Below are 19,202 nucleotides of genomic sequence, written 5' to 3'. Positions count from 1 at the left end.
TGATAAGTTACTTCAGTGGCCACTCCTGGTGCAGCTCAGGTGTGCTCCTTCACGGTGGACCTGGTGCCTCTGTGAAGCGGCAGCTGAGGAGATGCCAGCACTCGCCATGGCCAACAAGAAACCCAAGGAGGGAGTCAAGACTGAGAACAACAGTCATATTAATTTGAAGGTGGTGGGAAGGCTGGTTCTGTGGTGCGGTTTAAGATTAAGAGGCCAACACCACTTCCTAAACTAAGGAAAGCCTATCGTGAATGACAGGGTTTGCCCATGAGGCAGACCAGATTCCAGTTTGATGGGCAACCGATCAGTGAAACAGACACACCTGCACAGCTGGAGATGGAGGACAAAGATATGATTAATGTGTTCCAGCAGCAGGCAGGAAGTGTCTACTAAAGAGGGAACCTGCTGCTTACTCCAGAATTTTATTACAGACCAAGAATACATTCTCAACTAGAAAGCTGCAATTTAGTTCCACATCGTGACAACTATAGTATGGTTTTCTCTATTCTTTCATTCTCCTGTCCCCATCTCTTTATTGTACTTAAGTAACTGGTGTATGTGCACAAGCATATTGCTCATCTTTTCTTTTTCTTTTTTAAACCAAATGGCCAGTGTTCTGTTTTGGTTGACATTAGAGGGAGATAATCTGGGGAAAAGTACTGGTTCTGTGATAGCCTCCTATCTCCATTAGTGTCATGTTTGTTCAGCCCTTATCTTTATATTCCAGTTAGATATTTGAGCTCATTGTTTTAACCACAAAATCCTTGCATGCCTTGTTCCGTTGGAGAATTTTAATGTTTTTTTTTTCATTTATCATTTTAAAACCAAGGACAATTTTATAACTTTTTTGTATGTAGCTGTTACATGTAGAGCAATCCGTCTTTAAGTACAGTAAATTCCTCTTGAACAAAATGATCCTGGATAGTTTTCCCTTCAAGTCAAGGTTCTTGTTGTTTAAATAAACTTCTTGTTTAAAAAAAAAGAAAAAAAGATAATTCAGTGTCTTCACATAGCGATGAAGACACTATATGTGACCAATGGTAATGGTTGTTTTGTTTGATTTCTTGTTTGTTTGGTTGTTTGGTTGTTTGTTTTTTGTTTTCCAAGACAGGGTTTCTCTGTGCAGTGTTGGCTTTCCTGGACTTTGTAGACCAGGCTGGCCTCGAACTCACAGAGATCCGCCTGTCTCTGCATCCCCAAACGCTGGGAATATAGGACTGCGCCACCACACCCAGCTGATGATGTCTTAAAAAAAAAAAGTCCTAAGAAATGTGTAAAAGAATTATGACACGTAGAAAAAAAATCTAAATAATATTATCCATTGGAATTCCTTTTATCTTCAAAAATAATGGACCATAACCACATGGGATCTATTTCTCAGAATAAAGAATAGTTCAAAAAATAAAGAATAAAGGCATGGAGAAAATGGGATGGGATTAAGGACGCAGGTCATCTTAGAAGCAGCTGCAACATGAACAACAGAAATCAGACAAAAACCACTGACCCCAGAATTCTATAACCAGCTAAGTCATCTTTCAGAAAGGGAGCAAAGTGAGCATCCTCAGACAAGCAGAGATTGAAAGTTTGTCACTAGCAGACTCTTCCCACCCCACCTCCAGGAGCTGTAATCCAGACAGAAGACTTGTGAAGATTCCAGATGGAAATCTCAGACGCATGGGATGAGTTTGTGATCAACTGAAGCAAACATTACCTGTGTAAAACAAGACTTTGCAGGGTCAAAACTGAAAGGCAAAAGTGAAAATAGACCACAAGAACAGTCAGGGATCACCAAGGATAAAGGGTCTTCAAAGGCTCTCGAAATGCTAAAGGGAAAGTCAAGACACGACTTTTCTATTAACAAGTTGTTTGTAACTGTTATAATTCCTAGGAGAACAGCCATGAGAAAATTAGAGCATATAAGTTACAAATGAGTACAAGATGAGGAGAGGAAATAAAAAAATCTAAAAAAAGCAGAAAAATTAACCAATGACAGAGAAACAACAAAACAGAAAAATGGGCAATCTACAGACCAAGCAAGGAAATAGCATAAGGCAATCCACAAACAAGCAGTGCACAGTGCACATGAGATTCCTTTTTATGATGTTAGTGTGGTGGGGGGGGGGGGGTACTGTTCCTCTGGCTTGTTTCCCTGGCAACAGGAGGCAGGAAGGCAGCATTACAGAGAATGAACAGTTGCTTGTTTACTCTTGTGGCGTGGGAAGAAGCTCTGATTACGAGCAGTCACGATTCCTCGCATTGTGCACTGTTCACAACACAGTCATCCGGCTCATCTCAAGCCCACTGAAGAGGCGGCAGCAACCGCCCGGGGAAGAGTATCAGTTTAAACAATCTCCACTGCCAGCAGCGAGGGCAGGAAACAGTTCTTCAAGGCCAAAGCCAAGTCGGGAATCCTACCGACAAATGGTGCGTCCACACAGTCTTCTGTGGCCTTACATGGCCAGGTGACAGGGACAGTGGCTGCTTGAGAGGCAATGACCAGCTCATCTGGGCTGGCTACATGGCTCCTGAGAGTGACAGAGAGAAGCATCTTCGACCTCTTGAGATTGCCTGTCAAGCACCTGCTGAATCCTTTGCATCCCTGAGAAGAAGTGAGGAACTGTCAGAACGGGGGGCTGCTGGGGTCAGAAGGAGGGGCCTCGGAGGATGCTGCAGAGAGGGAGGCTGGGGCAGAGACTGCTCACCCAGACAGAGCCGGTTCTTCTTATCTGAGAAGACCACACGGAACCATCCGGGTTCTTTGCACTCGAAGGCCTTACCGAAGGACAGCAGCACCTTGTTGTCCAAAAACTGGCGCCAGAGCAATGCCTCCTCCTCAAAGGTGCCTTTGCGCAGGTACTGGGAGGGTGGAAGCAGCTCAGAAGGCAGGAGGCCCTCCAGCGCCCTCACCTGCCAGGTGGAGGCTTGACATTCTCCGACACCCACACCTCCACCTCCACCCCATTTACCTTTCTCAGGTCAACCCAGATGAAGAAGCCTGCACCACGGCTCACGAAGGGGATCCCCAGGGCTCTGAGCTCCTCTGTGACATAGGTGTGGGCAGCTTTGAGCCGGGCATGGTTTTCTGGCAGGTACACCTGGCTGATCCAGTCTAAAGGGAAGGGAAGTGGGAATACGGAACTCGCAGGGTCCTTCAGACTACTGCACTAACCTAAATGCTGAAAGGGCATGACAGCCAGCACCATGGGAGTTCTTTGTCTAGCTGGCTAGTACCGACCGAGTCGTGGGTTCAGAGGGGCTGGGCGTTCAAACACTCAGTATAAAGTGCCTTTGGTCCAGGTATGCAGCTGGGAGTGCCAGATCCCGGACCACAGGGAGGAGCCCAGAGTGTAAAGGCCCTCGGAATGTGAACCAAGCCAAAGGTGTCTGCAGTGATAGAACCACCCAGATCAAGGACCCGATCCCAGCAGGGCCTCTGACAAGACAGGGGAAAAGGCAGAGCCCAGCAACTTCACCTCCCTGACCCATGACTGGGGGAGTGCGCAGCTCTGTGGATTATGACACATTCTTACACTTAGGAAAGCACACCGCCACAATCAGGACCCTGAGTGACCCTAAATGTTATCCTCACGTCATTTAGACTTACACCACCCCTTATCCCGTGACTGATACGTTATCCCTCATGACAGTTTTGTCACCAAAGGTGGCCTCATGTCGCATGTAACCTCTTGACCCTAACTTCTCTTATCAGTTCAGTGTCTTTGGGGGAGTGGATGGGATATATCTGTGTGTGTCAACTCGTCTGAACTGTTTGTGGATGTGGGTGGTTATGGAAAAAAGGAGCCACTAGCATTCACTCAGAGGTTTTATTGTGACCCTCACGGTTCCCCATTTGGGGCTGTGGCTGCTGGGCCATTTGATAAGTGTGTTTATAGAAAACTGCCAAGTTGTTTTTCACTGTGGCTGAAACATCGTCTGTCCCCACCAGCAGTGTAAGGTCAATAGGTGGCTGTCCCACCTCCCCTATCAACGCGTGATAATTGACACACGTTTCTAAAAATATTTAGGCTATTAGATTGGTCCTCCTTTTCCTCACCTGTAAAACAATGAGGAACCGTATAGGAATTCTTCCTAGGACCCTATGGAGGAAAATGAGGTGGACCAAAAGAGCATCTGAAAGGCTCAGTGAACAGCAACAATTATAGGAGAGCTTTGCCATCTAAACCGACTTCTGGAGGCAAGAACAGATCATAGGATTCATAGAGACAGAGAGCTCCCCATATTTTCTTGGTAACTGATTTCTTTTGAAAGGACCATAAGTTCTTTTTTTTTTTTTTGTGGGGTCTTACTATGTTGCCCAGGCTAGCCTAGAACTCATGGCCTCAAAGGATCCTTCTACTTCAGCCTCCAAGTAGCTAGAAGTACAGATGCACAGCACTGCATCCAAATGGTGAGCTCTCATTAACCAAGTGCCTATTTTATGCCATGGATTGTTGGAACCAAATGACAGGTCATAGTCAGCCTGCCAGACCAGCATCATCATCAGCCCTATTCTACTGATGAGGAGCCTGAGGCTCAGGGAGGTGAAGAAGTGTGCTGTGTAAGCAGCAAGCAAGTGGCTGAGCTCAGTCTGGACTCTGAAAGGACACTCTCAGACACCACCTAAGTTCCTCCATAAGAAAGGCACCCAAGAGCCCCAACAGGTCCCATGTACATTCCAACCCCACTCCTTGAAAGCAAGGCCCTACACCCAGGCAGTCACCATGGTCCTGGAGCAGCCGTGCCATCTGGTGTTGGACCAGGCCACTGAGGCCATGATAGCGGCAGAGGGAGGCCACGGCAGTAGCCACGTGCTGGTTTTCCGTGTACAGTACGCCAAAGCGAAGCCCAGACATCCCGAAGTCCTACAAGGAGAAGCATGCTAGGCCATGGTCAGCCCTCACAGAACAAACTGATTCCATCCCCTCCCACCCAGGCTAGCCAGGAACTCACCTTGCTGGCGGCCCACATCACATGTGTCCTCTGGGGGTCAGGTAGCCTGCAGAGAAGACAGCATGGAGATGTAAGTAACCCAGAGCCAGGAGATCACAGGCATGTGAATGGATAAATAGATGGATAGACAAAACTGGGTCTCGTGGTCTTTGAACCACCGGTCCCCAGACTTCCCTTAGAATAGGGGTCAACAAACAGCCTGCTGCCTATTTCTGTAACTTTATATCGGAACACAGCCAAGTTCACCGGCTCACATGTCTATGGTAGAGCTGAGGCCTGACCTCTGAGCTAGAGTAGAGCTCAAGGACCACTTCCTCAAAAAGCCTTTTCTGACCAACCCTGGGAAAGGAGGCCAAGTGGGTACCTCAAACAGACCTTCTCGTAGCAACTCACCACCTCTGTTTCAGCACTTCTTGCCACTAGCATTGAAATGCTTAGCTGTGCCTTTATTGGCTGAGACCTTTGTCTATCTAGAAATACAGATAAATAGATGGATGGGTGGGTGGATAGATAAATAAATGAATGGGTGGATGAAGGGATGTGAGGATAAAGTGGGTGAGGGGATAGATGAATGGATGAATAGATAGATGGACTGACACAAGGACTGATGGATAGATGAAACTGGAGCTACTATGAAGACAATGGAAACAGCAAAAGTCCAGTTTCCCAGACCCAAAGAATGCCAACGCCTCTCCTTGGAGCACTTGGGAATGTCAAGAATAATCTAAAGGTGCCTGATCTACCTGATCCTAATCTTTCCTAGCCAGAAGACCAGTGAGATCATACAGATATTCATGGAACCACCCTGGGGCAGGCCAGGCCCTGTAGGACTGATCCAGATAGAGGCTGGGAAACCATCAAACAGTTCAGGGGCTGGTAGAATCGGCTATAGTGGGGCCTCACCTTTCCAGGCTCAGGATACTGCGGTACCCAAGAGACTCTTCAAACACGGACAGCATGTAAACCTCATCCATGATCACATGCAGCTTGTGCCTGGAATGGGTAGGTGGTGGGAAGGAGAGAGCCAAAATATGCCACCCAATGTTGAGGGACAGTATGTCAGAAACCCAGAGGACCACAGGTCTAGCCCAGGATGACCACACCAGCTTGTCCCAAGAACACCCCACTCTGGTCTACATTTTTTTTCAAACAGGAAGCTGCACATATAAAGCAAAGTACTCTAGAGCTTTCGAGGCACTGCAGGGGAGTGGAGGTACCCTCGAGGCCTCTGTGGTGGGCTGGAGACAAATGGGACTCAAATTCATGCCTGGTCTCACTCTTGATTGGGCCACTCTGAGGCTCTGTCAAGCAGGGATGATAATAACAGTGTCCATTTTTCATGGGGCTGCTGCCAGAACAACAGATACCGCACAAAGTGCTCAGCTGGGAAAATGGCCCCGTCAGTAAAGTGAGGCCTTGAAAGCACGAAGACCCAAGTTTGATACCTAGAAGCTGCTTACAAAACATTAAATAAAATTAAAAAGCCTGGAGGCATGTGCTAGTAATCCCAGTGCTAGGGAAACAAATCCAAGTGGATCCCTGGGCCAGTTTACTGGCCAGACAGCCTCTCACATGTGACAGCTCCAGACCAGAGAAAACCTTTCTCAAAAATAACATAGAAGGCATCTAAGGAATGACCTCTGTCCCCCACACTTACACACACATGAACACAGCTAAACATATAAACAAACAAATAAGAAAATGTTCACTGTGGTGTTTGGCCTTAGAGCATTATAGCTGGCGTTTTAAGACAAGGAGACCCTAAAGCGGGTAGTAGCCCACAGTGAGCTCAGAAGGTATAAGGAATTACCCAAAACCACATCAGAAACCTGTCTGTCCACTGTGTGAGGTGGGCGGAGCTCACCTCATGGCAAATCCCAGGAACTCCTGCAGCTCTTCAGGGGAGTAGATGTCACCCAGAGGGTTCTGGGGGTTGATGAGGATGAGGCCTTTGACCTTGACACCCTGAAACCATCCAGGGGGTGTTTCAGTGCCCTCCCCGCTGCCAACCCCAGACAGAGCCTCATGGTCCCCTGGGTGAGGCTGGTAGCTTCCCAAGGAAGCACAGCAAGAAGTGAGTGGGACGGAGAATTACATCAGCTGTGTCGTGCCAACCATGGAAAGAAAACAGGCAGGGAACAGGAAAATGTGCCCAGCTGCTGGCCGAGAGGGTGCTTGTGTAGGAAGAATTCAAAATGGAAGTTGAGAACTTTCACAGTTCCTGCAGTGAGCACTTGACAGCTTGAATGACAAAGGTAAAACTCAAAATGGAAGTTGAGAACTTTCAGTTCCTGCAGTGAGCACTTGACAGCTTGAATGACAAAGGGTAAAACGCCGTGAAGTGTTCAGAAGATGAAAATGGTGGAAAGCAAGCCCAGGAACTTGGGTCTCTGCCTTTCTTAGGGAATCCCTCCAAAGCACCAGGATGACCCCTCAAATTGCCAAAGAGACTCACTAAATTATAGATTTCCATGGTCCACATTTGACCCTGAAGCAGAAACAAAAGGGCTGGGGGGGGGGGGTCTTTTTTAATTAGCATACTGTGGTGATTTGAATTAGAATGGCCCCCTAGGCTCCTATGTTTGAATGTTTGGTCTTCAGAGGAACTGTTTGGGAAGGATGGTGGAGATGTGGCCCCACTGGGAGAGGTGTGTCACTCAGGGTGGGTTTGGAGGCTTCAAAAGTACAGTGTCTCCCTGCCTGCTTCGGGCAGATCAGGATGTAAAGCTCTCTCAGCTACTGCTCCAGTGCCATACCTCTCTGCTTCTTGCCATGATGGTCATAGACAACCCTCTAAAACTGTAAAGCAAATCCCAATTAAATGCTTTATTTTAAGGAGTTACCCTGCTCGTGGTGATTCTTCACAGCAATAAAACAGTAACCAAGACACATACATTTGTTTAAAACTATGCATGTGCATAGAAATGGTAAGAGTGAAGCCCACCATTGTTTTAAACAAATGTATGTGTCTTATATATAATGGCCTTTGATCATATCCCAACACCTCCTCTTACCCTTTCTTGTGAGGGGGAAGTTTCTAAGGAAGCTCCCACAGACACAGGATTCTGCCTGATGCCCCCCTCCCATGATGGTTTCATAATCCCTCCGCATTCGTCTCTATCAGTGTTGCAAGCCCAGTTCCCAGGAGATGAAGGGTCAAGCCGCTGCCGAGACCCACCCACTCCCAGCCCTGGATGTGACTGAATCCCCAGACCTCAGAATTAACTCCTTGCAGGGCCATCTCTAGCTTCTCAACGGTGAGCTGGAAGGGACGTTTATTCAGTCCAGTTACCTGGGAAGAGACCCACCAAAGTCAGGACTCAAATTCAGTGATGCCCCCACCCCCAACCCTAAATTTGAACTCTTGAGCCTTTGCTCTCCTTCATCTCCAGTCTCCCGGGTACAGCCTCCAGCAAACAGAAAGGGCTGCTTCCCCTTCCTGCCTTCTGCCCTACCCTTATCACTCAGAATTCTCATAGAGGCATCAGGCTTCCCTGATTGGCTCTAAGGACTTCTAAGGCCTAAGCTCCCCTCTTTCCCTCCCCTTATTTCTGGGGGAGGTCCTTGGCTTTTTCTTGGATCCAGGATCTTAGAACCTGTGGCTTGGAGCTTCCAGGGAACCCAGGCAGAGGTGTCTTGTCCATGTGACAAGAGAAGGCTGCAGTTTCATTCCACAGCAGCCCCAAAGCCCCTAATACAGGCTGCCTTCGTGCCCACCCACAGATTCAGACCCAGGCAACCCTTGCCTACGGGAAGATGCAGGCTCTCTTACCTTGCTGTCCAGGTAGACGTAGGCCAGTCGGATGTTGCCATAGAGATAGACATGCTGTGTGATGGCTCCATAGTAAGGGGTGGGGATCAAGAAAGCATCTAGGGGCAGGTATAGGCAGCCTATTGGCCTCTGGCTTGGATACACCAGACCCCATCATGAGGCCTACTGCCCTTCCAAGCCTCCATCATCTCTGGGAAACATTTGAAGCATATCCTTCCTATCAACTCCCAAAATCTTAAAACTTGGATCCCATAAGATCAAGCTCCTTCACTTGGGACAGAGGTCACATTCAGACAAATCTACTATAAGGTGAAAATATTTAAAAATAATCCACTTCCTGAATATCCTAGCTTAGCAACCTGTAACAGGCGAGGGTATAGGTGTTGACCTAAGATCTCATGGCTGCCTGCAGGTGGAATAGGGGAGCTCACTGTCATTATCCATCAAGGAAATGCTGCATCACAAGGCACTAGCCAGAAAAGCTGCCACAACTCAAAACTCCTAAGGCCAGGGATGTAGCTCAGTAGGTTGAGGGCTTGCCTTGCACATATGAAGCCCTGGGTTCTATCCTCAGCACCACATAAATCAGGCACCACACCCATAATCCTAGCTCTCAGGAGTTGGGGACAGGAGGATCAGAAGTTCAAGGTCATCCTCAGATACATAGTGAGTTCACAAAAGGCTACCCTGGGCTGCATGAGACCCTGTCTAAAATAGAGAAAGTGGAGAGAGTGGAGAGACAGCTCAGCAGCTGAAAGTACCGGCTGCTCTTCCAGAGAACCTGGGTTCGATTACCAGCACCCACATGATGGCATACAACTGGTTGCAACTCCAGTTCCAGGGGATCCAATGCTCCACTGTGGCCTCCACAGGCACACACAAAGATACATCCAGGCAAAACAGCCATAGACATAAAATAAAGATTATTATAAGTAAAGATTTATTTAAAAGTAAAGAGAAACCAAAACAGAGTTGCTATTGAATTTGCAGTTTTCTCAGCACTGTAAGCTGAAAGCCCCTATCCATCCACTGTGAGGTGGGGCCCTCTGCTAACATCAACCATGGATGCCGTGCTAAACAACCTCACCAGCATGCTCTGAAGTAAGCACTCTTGTCAACCTAACTTTATAGATCCAGGAAATGGAGCTTGGAGATTGTCCTAGAATGGGTAAGAAATTGTCTATCGTATTCTCACAACAGACCTTCCTTTAGGGTTCAAGTCCTGGTGACTGCTTCTGTTTGTGTGACTTTGAAAAGCTGCTTAACCTCTTGGCCTCAGTCTACTCACCTGTAAAATGGAGCCAACCAAAAAACCCACTTCATAGGGGTGCTATGTAAAGCCACATGACCTCGCCTGGAATACAGTGTGTGGAGACTGCATGTGGCCAGTGTTAATCCATTATTTAGTCTATCGTGAGCAAGCCTCTGCTCCTGGCCACAACCATACTGCTTTTTACAGCAGGCTGTCTACTCAACAGCCATTTAGATTTCCTTTCTTGCTAAGAGAAAAGTAGGGGAGGTGGTTGGGTGTTTGTTTTTGTTTGTTTGAAAGAGGACCAGCAATATATCCAAGTCAGGCCTTCCCCAGCCATGGGGTGTACCAGTTTGGTTTATGCCAACACTGGCTCCTTGAGGCCCCTTTGCCAGGGTTTAGGTTTATAAGTAATCTCAATGCCCTGTCCTGACAGAAGAAAGACTGGCTTATTGGAACTTTCATGTGACAATGACCTGATAAACATGAAGGACTCATAGATAGGAAGCAGGACCCTGAACCCAAATGAACCTCCCCGAGAACAGCTGCCCCTGGATGTCCGGTCAAGCCACTCACTCAAGGCTCCTGTAGTCTCCTATATTCTATCACAGCTGACGACATCCTGAGGCAGCTCCGATGCCAGTCAACTGGGGCCGCAGCACAGCACGGGCCTGTACAAAGCTAAGGGAGCGGGGCATGGAGTCCACTTACCTCCTGCCTCACACAGCACTGTGGCCAGAGCGGAAAAGAGAGAGGCACCGCCATTCAGGACAACCACCTGGACTTGACAGGAGATGAGAATGCCTCTGTCAGGGGACAGAGAAGAGCAAGGACCACAAGAAGGGCCACGCCTCTCCCAAGTTTCCTGGGGATCCATCCTGACAGAGGTCTCTCTTGGTTCCCAGCCAAGCTTATTTCTGGGGTCCCTGCTCTTAATCTTAACCAGAGACAAAACTGGTCATGCTAAGGATCTCTCTAAAAGGTGGGGAAGCCAAGAAGGACCAGCACAATGGAGTTGGGAGTCAAGACTAAGTGAGAGGCAGACCCCAAGCACCCCCACCCCGACCCTTAACCCCAGGAAATGTGTGACTCACATTCTCTGGTTTGAGGGGTGCTGGGCTTTTACAGTAGAAAGACAAGAACCTTGCCACTTCTTCCCGGAGGCTAAAAGGATAGGCCAATGATGTGTGACAGCTGTCAGAGGATTCCCAGCCCAGTCCACTCCAGGGCCCCTTTGGGAACCTACAAGTGGCTGGTTACCACTGCCCCATCCTCCCTTCCCAAGACATGAATGTGGTAGGCAAACACCCTCCCCCATCCATCCACAAAGCATTCATTCTCTGAAGTTCTAGGACACCCAGCCACACCTAACCAGGAGGCTTCAGGGGATGAAACTAACAACACATAAATCCAGCCAATAATGATAATAAGAAACATTATGATAACAGGCACTGTTTCCATGGCTCTTACTGAGCTTCAACATTACAAAACTGTTATTTGGCAACTGTTCCATGGTGACTATAATTACTATCATTCCCATTTTACAAACAAACAAACTGAGATTTAAGAGAATTGAATCCCTTGCTGGTTAAGTGGCAGAGTCCTTGCTCAAGACCAGGGATCACTGTCTTGATGACCATTTTCTAAGAATATGAGCTTTGGAGCACATCCTGGGTTAGGTCCAGTGGGCCGCTAATGCCTTAGAACAGTGCCTGACCCCGGGAAATAATCAGTGTACAGCACAGTCGGTATCATCCCGACCCATCTTCAGTAGACCTTTCTTCCAGTTACACCAACAGAAATGTGCCCTGGGACTGCTGTACCTCCCGGAGGACCAACATCACCCCGTGTTGAGACACACCAGCCTGCGGCAGCTACTTACAACAGATGTCCCCTCCAGTCAGGGTACTGCAGCAGAGATGGTTCCACATGAAGCATGTCATTCTGCGTCAGCTGGGAACGCATAGGAAAAAGAGCAAGGCTGAAGGCTGGCAATATCGCCTGCCTCCAGATGGCACTAGGCCCTTCGTCACCTAGGGTTTCCCCTGCTTCTCAGAGAAACTGTGAAAGGAGTACGGGACAGCACTCCCAGGCCCATTTCACAGATACGCGAACCAAGGCTCACAAAGTGAAGGCAGGGCCACTGGGCTAGCAAATGGGAGAGCTAAAACCATATCCACAATTCTGACTCCAGCTCTCTATACAACAAAAGTCAGATGGACGGGTGCAGAGGTAACAGTGGGAGGTCATATTGCTCAGCCTTCCCGGAGGTCAGAGGAGGCTCCAGCATTGGGTGATGTCAACTTGGCCTTGGCTTCAACTTTGGGGGGGGGGGGGAGTCATGTCTCAGGACACTGTCCCCTGCAGGCTCAACTCGATCTTACCCTTTGTGTATGGTGACAAATTGTAGACCATCCCTTGTATGACCAGGTACTGGATTAGTGGCAATAGAGCATCGTGGGCCAATAACATAGTGTCCTTGGGTAGGGGGAGGAGGGCAGAAGAATTGGAATCACCTCCTTCTCCATGCCTGGGTCCAGCCATTCCCCTCCCTCCTGTCACCCCTTAGAGCTGGTCCAACATGAAGCCACTGGTATTCTGTGACTACTGAGCACTTACTCGGTGGCTAATCTGAACTGTAGACTTCGCAAAAACAAGTATTCATAGACATCAATAACTGTATATTTATTACCGGCTGAAATGGTCATATTTTAGATAGATATATATTAGGTAAATAAAATACTAAAACCAATTTTAGTTATTTTTGCTTTTGGAGACTTGAGGCATCTGATAAAATTTTAAGAAGTCTGATGAAATATTAAGGAATTTTGTAAGCTGGATTAGAAACAGCCTGGCCTGGCAGGTACCCAGCTATACCAGAGACTAAGGCAGGAGGACTGCGAATCCAAGGCCTACCTGGATTGCAGAAAAAAGTTCAAGATCAGCCTGGGAAACTTAGACCTTATCTCAAAATAAAGAGTTAAGACGGCAGAGAGTGTAGTTTGGCTTGCGTAGACTGTGTAAGTGCTAGGTTCAATCTCCAGCAAAAAAATAAAATAAAATTATAGACTAGGGATCTATATAGTTCTGTTGGCAGACTGGGTACAGAAGGTGATGGAGAGGGAGGGGAGGGAAGGGAGAGGAGAGTGGAGTTGTTCCCAAGGCAGATTTGGAATCCATGTCTCCCAGCCCTTAAGCCAGGGCCACCAAGGCATACAGTAAGCTACTGTGGCAAAGGGTTTTCAGGTGCTGGTGATGGCAGCCTGGTACTTACCCACCTGGAGCTGGTGATGCCAGCCCCTGTACTCACCCGCCAGGACAGAAGATCAAAGCAGAGTTTGTTCTCACTGGTGCCCAGGTTAATGATGCCCTGCAGACAAGGGGTAGAGGCAGGGTGGGTAAGCATGACAGAGGAATGCCAATGAAGAGCCCGAGGAGCCCACAGACAGCAAATCTACCCCCTCACCATGCCTCCTTGTCTTTGCTCAAGCTGGGCCCTCACTAGGCTTCAAAATCCCATCTCCAATCTCCAACACTGTCTAAATACCGTCTCTGGCAAGAAGCCTTCCCACACACCCCGCCTGGAAGGGCTCTTTGCTTCTTGGAGTCCCACAGAAAACCACTCAGTTTCTGCCCCATGCTACAGAGATCAGGGTAGAGTTCCCTGCTGATAACTAGCTCCCTGAAGGCAGATTCGTGACTACTGTGTCTCCACAGAAACATTGATAGAACCAAAAAAAAAAAAAAAAAAAAAATGCATACTGTAAATCATAGTCTGCTAGGAACAAAAAACAAGATGGCAGTGTTCAATGGACCCTCCCGTGCCAGAAGACCCTGCTAACAGGACACAGCATTTGATTGCCACCCCATAAGGTGTTATTCCTAATGGGAGGTGCCAACTCCTGACCCCTGCCTTATGTGGGCAGTGAAGGAAGCAGGAAAGACAAAACAACCTGAATGAGCTGAGAGTTAGAAAATAAAAGATGGGGCCGGGGGCTGGAGAGATGGCTCAGTGGTTAAGAGCACTGGCTGCTCTTCCAGAGGCCCTGAGTTCAAGCCCCAGCAACCACATGGTAGCTCACAATCATCTATAATGAGATCGGGTGCCCTCTTGTGGTGTGCAGGTGTACATGCAGACAGAACGTTGTATACATAATAAAAAATAAATAAATCTTTAAAAGTAAATAAATAAAAGAAGATGAAAGGCAGTACTCGCCACCCCTAGGAAAGAAACGGGTTCCTCCAGTCAGCCAACTCAACTGCAAATTCTAATGGCTCTACAGTCACAGCACATCCAGCCACCCACCCATTACGCTGTACTGCTGAAACCCCAGACTAAATCGCCATGCTTCCAGAGCACTGCAATAGCTTCTCGCCTCCTCTCCTGTCCGCTCCCTCGCCTGTCACTGGGCCTTCATGTGGAAGTCCAAGATGTCTTTAAAAGGACTGAAATTGCACCATTCATGCTGCTCCTCTCCCGAACACTTCCTACCTCGCTCTGTCTACAAAAAGAACACCCACCATGTCCTATGAGGCTCTACAATATCCATAGCTTTTCTGACCCCATCACCCACCAGTCTGGCTGTGCCATAGCCCATTAGTCACTTTGCCATCTCTTGATCTGACCCAGCATAGTTCTCGTACATAGGCCTTTGTCCAAGCTGTTCTCACAGCTGCATGGCCGCTGGCGGTGGGTCGCCTCTCCCATGGCATTCTGCCTAGTGACTGAATCTGCCAACCACTTCTGATGAGAAGAGCATGCAAAAGTGACGGGCCATCACTTCTAAAGTTAAGTCATAAAAGTGTATGGCTTCTACCGTGGGTGCTCATAGGTCTCTCATTGCCTTGGGTCATCTGCCCTGGAGGGAGCTGCCATACCGGAGACAGTCCTCATGGAAAAGTCCACGTGCACAGGAGCTTGGAGATGGAGCCTCTCACCTGTCCATGCCCCACCAACCAGCCAAGCTTTCAGGTGAGACCATAGCACCAGCTTCAGGGAACTGAGACAGGAACCCCTGGTGTGAAGATGCCACCAGGAGTCCTGAACCCTAGCAACTGGGAAATGTTTGCTACTTAAGCTGCTAAGCTTTGGGGTGATCTGTTACAGCAATGGATAACTAAAGCAAGCTCTCACTTTTTTTTTACAAGCCTCTGTTGTAATGTCACCTGAGTAGAGTTGCCTTCTGATATCCTGTCAAGTAGCAACATTTCCAGCCCGCCATCATCCTCTATGCACCTCACCCTGTCTTCATTTTCTCTGCAGTACCTTTTAGTAAATGGTGTGTGTGTGTGTGTGTGTGTGTGTGTGTGTGTGTGTGTGTGTGTTGTTTGTCTCAACTAAGACAAAAGTACATAGGGCAGGATTTGAGTTTTACTCACAGCTATGACCAGCCAGTGTCTAGAATAGTCGCTGATACCTGATGGACGCTCAACAGATCAGAACTATTAATAAGGGCTACCGTGCACCTCTTTGGCCTGCCAAACTATTATGTATAACAGATTATGATAATCAAGGTGGACGATATTAATAATAGCAGCTACTATTTATCAAGTGTATTATATGACAAGCACTGTTAATGTCACATCCCTGATCCCACTTAATGTTGACTCTTACAAGAAGACATTACCAGCCCATCTCAGAGACAAATTTTAATCCAGTAACACAGCTACTCTGACCACATTCAAAGACTTTCTGTGTCTGTGTGATCCAGCTAGAATGCAGAAATGGCACACACCTTTAATCCCTCTGGCTGGAGTACAGGCACATCCTTAGTACACATCTTTAACTCCAAACAATGAAGGTAAAGTTAGTTTGTAGAAGGAAGCACCAGTGTTTGAAAGTGTTGTCTAATTGAGAGCAGACAAAGTGACAAATCAGAGAATTATCTGACAGAATAGCATATGCCCAACTCTCACAAGAAGAAAGGGGAAAGAGAAGCTAGTTGCGAGAAAAACACAGCGGGAGAGGGAGAAAAGGCAGTTTTACTGGAAGATTTTTACAGAGAGAGGTTGAAGAGAGAGCAAGTTAGACACAGGTGAAAAGAGAAAAAGCCAGGGAATGAGAAGGATTCAAAAAAGTAGAACAGATTGCTAGAGTTAATCTGAGGCCAAGCAGAGCTATTAGTCAGAAGCTGAGAGAGACCAGTTTGAATCAGTCAGCTTAGAGGAGAATTTGAATGAGAACAGCTAAGCTGAACCAGCCAGCCAGAGTTCAAAAAGAACTAGAAAGGGTGAGCTTATTCAGCAGTAAGTCTCAGAGGCTGAAAACATTTTAGGCCTAGATTAGTGTCTATGGAGGCTAGAAGCTTCCAGGACTAGGCTTAGGTTGGAGACAACCTTACATCAGGTAAGTAAAAGTTACTTTTACATGAACTGTCTATAGAGCAAACATTGGCAGCCCTCTTGGAACCTGAGGAGCATAACTCCAACCCAGCAAGAGCAAGCTGGGTGCTAGCTGCCCTATGATTAGTTTGCGCTTGAGTCCCAGTGGGGAAGGGGTCTTCACTCACACTGGGGTTCTTGTCCTCGTCATACTCATCCATGTGGTAGGTCCTGTAGCCCTCCTCAGCAGAGTCCCAGAACCATTTGATGACTCTTCCTCTAGAGGACAGGCAGGAGCTGTCAGAGGTGAACATGGCCGTGGGGTCACCCACTCCATAGAGTTTGGGCTGCTTCTGGTCTGTTTTTCTGAGGCATTCTCCTTGCAGACCATCCTCACAGCCACTTTCCATGTCCTGACTAGAGGCTGAGCTTGAAGAGGTAGTAGGTGCAATAGAGTCCCTCTGAGAAACAGGGAACATCTGTCAAAACACAAATGCACAGGCCTGCTGAAGGGCTTTTGTTCATGCTTTGTGTGTGTGTGTGTGGTGTGAGTGTGTGTGTGTGTGTGGTGTGTGTGTGTCTGTCTGGGTATGGGCCCAAGAACAACCTCTGGTATTGTTTTAGGAGCTGCCCACCTTGTTTTTTGAGGCAGGGTCTCTCACTAGGCCCTGGTGCTGGCATTAGATCAGACTAACTAGCCTGTGTCCATCTCCCCAGCTATGGAATTACGAGCATGCACATCTGGCTATTTTATGTGGGTTCTGGGGACAAAACACAGGTCTTCATGACTGCAAGGCAAGAAATGCGTTTTACTGACTTCCCAGCCTGCCTTTGTTTGTTTTTTCTTTCATTTGTTCGTTCGTTTGTTCGTTCGTTCCTTCCTTCCTTTCTTCTTTCCTTTTCTTGTTTTTTCCCCCCTATGGTTGCCCAATGCTGGCCTTGAACCCTTGAGCTCAAGTGATCCTCCTTTCTCAGCCTTCCTAGTAGGTGGAACTAAGGTGATCTTCATCACACAGACAGCTCCTCATCTTGCAAGCTTATGTACTCATCCCTAAAGTGTTCCTATTTAATGAAACACTTCAGCGATATCTGTTGATTGTCCATGAGTACAAACTATGTTTGCTACATATAAATAACCTTAATCTACTGTAGCTTTCGCTTGTTCCATTTTGACATTTTTTTCCTCATTCTGCAGTCTCAGGGGGCAGATCTTTCCCCAGCCTTGCTCTTCTCAATTTTAAAACACCAGGCCATTTCCCAAGCAGAAGACTGCCATGGTCCTGGACCACTTGTGTGACAGGCAGTCTGGCACAGATGGTGATGGGAATTGGCGGAGGGGGGGGGGGAGGGAATTGGTGTCTCACCTGTGCTCTGGTGGGGCCCATAACCACCTCAAAGGGCAACAGTGATAAAGCACTCAGCAAATTCTGGCTAGTGGCCAAAAGTATGAAATGAGTCACTATCACAAATGCTCTCTGATTTCCCTGTTTTAAGGTACAAGTCTTACTTGGCAGATGGCTGATGGGGACACAGAAACTGCCCCGTAGTTTAATTTTGCTTTGCAAATCTTGGGGTCCTCCCCAAGGTAGCGGGACTTCGGTAGAGCACACCCTCTGCTCCACCGACAGCCCAGGCCTGAGGAAGGGCACCACGGAGCTCAGCTCGTGGGCAACGTGGTCTAGACCCAGGCGCAGTCAGAACCCAGCAGGAGCGCAAGGCAGTGCTTGGGAGATCAATCCAGCCTGGCGATCTTGCCAGCCCAGCGCTCACAAACATACACAGTGGTCGACAGGGCCTGCTCGGTTTTCCAGGCCCAGGAAGCAAATGTGACTGCACTCAGTACTTCCAGACCCACAGGCAGGAAGCGATCAGAAGTACCGGGCAGAGAAGCCTGCCCCTTCGGCAGGCACAGTGGGAGATAGCACCTACTTTGGATCTCGGGATTCACTCGCGGTATCCTCAGGACTGGACTTCCGGGACTCTGGGGAAGCCTGACCCCTGGCGACCAGGCGGGGACATGGGAGAGGAGCCTGTGCCCTGCTTCCAGCGTCCGGATGTGGAAGCTCTGGGGTTCAGCACTTAACAGCCCGCCAGAAACTGGAGTCTGCACTCTGAAGAGGAAGGGACGGAAAGGTGGAGATCTTGGCCAAGACAAGACCACGCCCACCCACCCCCTCTCTTCTCTCATTGGCTTGAGCTCAGATCCCGCTAGCATTTCAGACACCCTTGGTCAGAGCCGTTGGAGGGATGGAAGTTTCTTCCCTAGTTAGAAAACGGCCAGGGCTCTGTTACAGAGAGAAACACAGTCTCGAAAAACAAAAGAAAAAAAAAAAAAAAGCATCCTCTTAAAACACCGTTCCTCCAGAGAGTCACCAACCTGCCCAAGTGAACTCCCCGCCACGCATTTGCAAAGGCTTTTTTCTCTCAACCCCAGGAAATTCTTAGTTGGAGGGGGCAAAGATTTACAAAAGAAAAATAGAAATTTATCGATATGTATATTAATATGGCCGCATAAACACGTGGGAATGAATAGCTCTTAAAGGGGTGCTTCTTTGAATTCCAGTCTATACAGAACAGATTTTTAGAGATGTGAGAAGACAAAGGATACAAAGTTCAATCCCTGGTGCCAGAAAACCAAAGCAAGCAGGCAGCAAGTCCTAAGTAGTTGTCATTGTGTGACTCCCAGAGGTTTGCTAAAATGAGTGCAAATGACAAAACCAAATGACTCCACCTCTTAATTACGAAAGGAAACAACGTCCGGTCTAGACCAAAACATGAGGCCTAGACTGATAAATGACGTATCCATGAAAATATAATACTATCGTTTATAAGCTTCCCAAACTGGAGCAGGAACCTCTGGTCTAGGTAACTCAACAATGGCCATACTCACGAAGGAGACACTGAGAA

At 47.9% G+C, this 19,202-nt stretch overlaps 1 protein-coding gene and 1 pseudogene across 1 annotated transcript; one reads left to right on the top strand and one right to left on the bottom strand.

The window, feature by feature from the left end:
• Nucleotides 1-106: 106 nt before the first annotated feature.
• LOC129671272 (small ubiquitin-related modifier 2-like) lies at nucleotides 107-547 on the top strand (annotated as a pseudogene).
• A 1,315-nt stretch (nucleotides 548-1,862) lies between these two features.
• Accs (1-aminocyclopropane-1-carboxylate synthase homolog (inactive)) lies at nucleotides 1,863-18,412 on the bottom strand. Its single transcript, XM_055600030.1, has 15 exons — nucleotides 18,225-18,412; nucleotides 16,484-16,774; nucleotides 13,285-13,344; nucleotides 11,857-11,927; nucleotides 11,069-11,138; nucleotides 10,686-10,752; nucleotides 8,723-8,820; nucleotides 8,165-8,242; nucleotides 6,815-6,915; nucleotides 5,854-5,943; nucleotides 4,951-4,996; nucleotides 4,721-4,862; nucleotides 2,967-3,109; nucleotides 2,703-2,856; nucleotides 1,863-2,599 (listed from the first exon to the last, which is right to left on the bottom strand). The coding sequence occupies exons 2-15, from the start codon at nucleotides 16,772-16,774 to the stop codon at nucleotides 2,502-2,504; spliced, it is 1,509 nt and encodes a 502-aa protein (XP_055456005.1). The 5' UTR covers nucleotides 18,225-18,412; the 3' UTR covers nucleotides 1,863-2,501.
• Between the last annotated feature and the right edge of the window lie 790 nt (nucleotides 18,413-19,202).

This window comes from Psammomys obesus, unplaced genomic scaffold (assembly GCF_907164565.1).
Source record: "Psammomys obesus unplaced genomic scaffold, mPsaObe1.curated_primary_1811, whole genome shotgun sequence".
Lineage (NCBI taxonomy): Eukaryota > Metazoa > Chordata > Mammalia > Rodentia > Muridae > Psammomys > Psammomys obesus.
The sequence above is the reverse complement of the archived record's forward strand: the minus strand, read 5'-3'. Positions and strand labels throughout refer to the sequence as shown.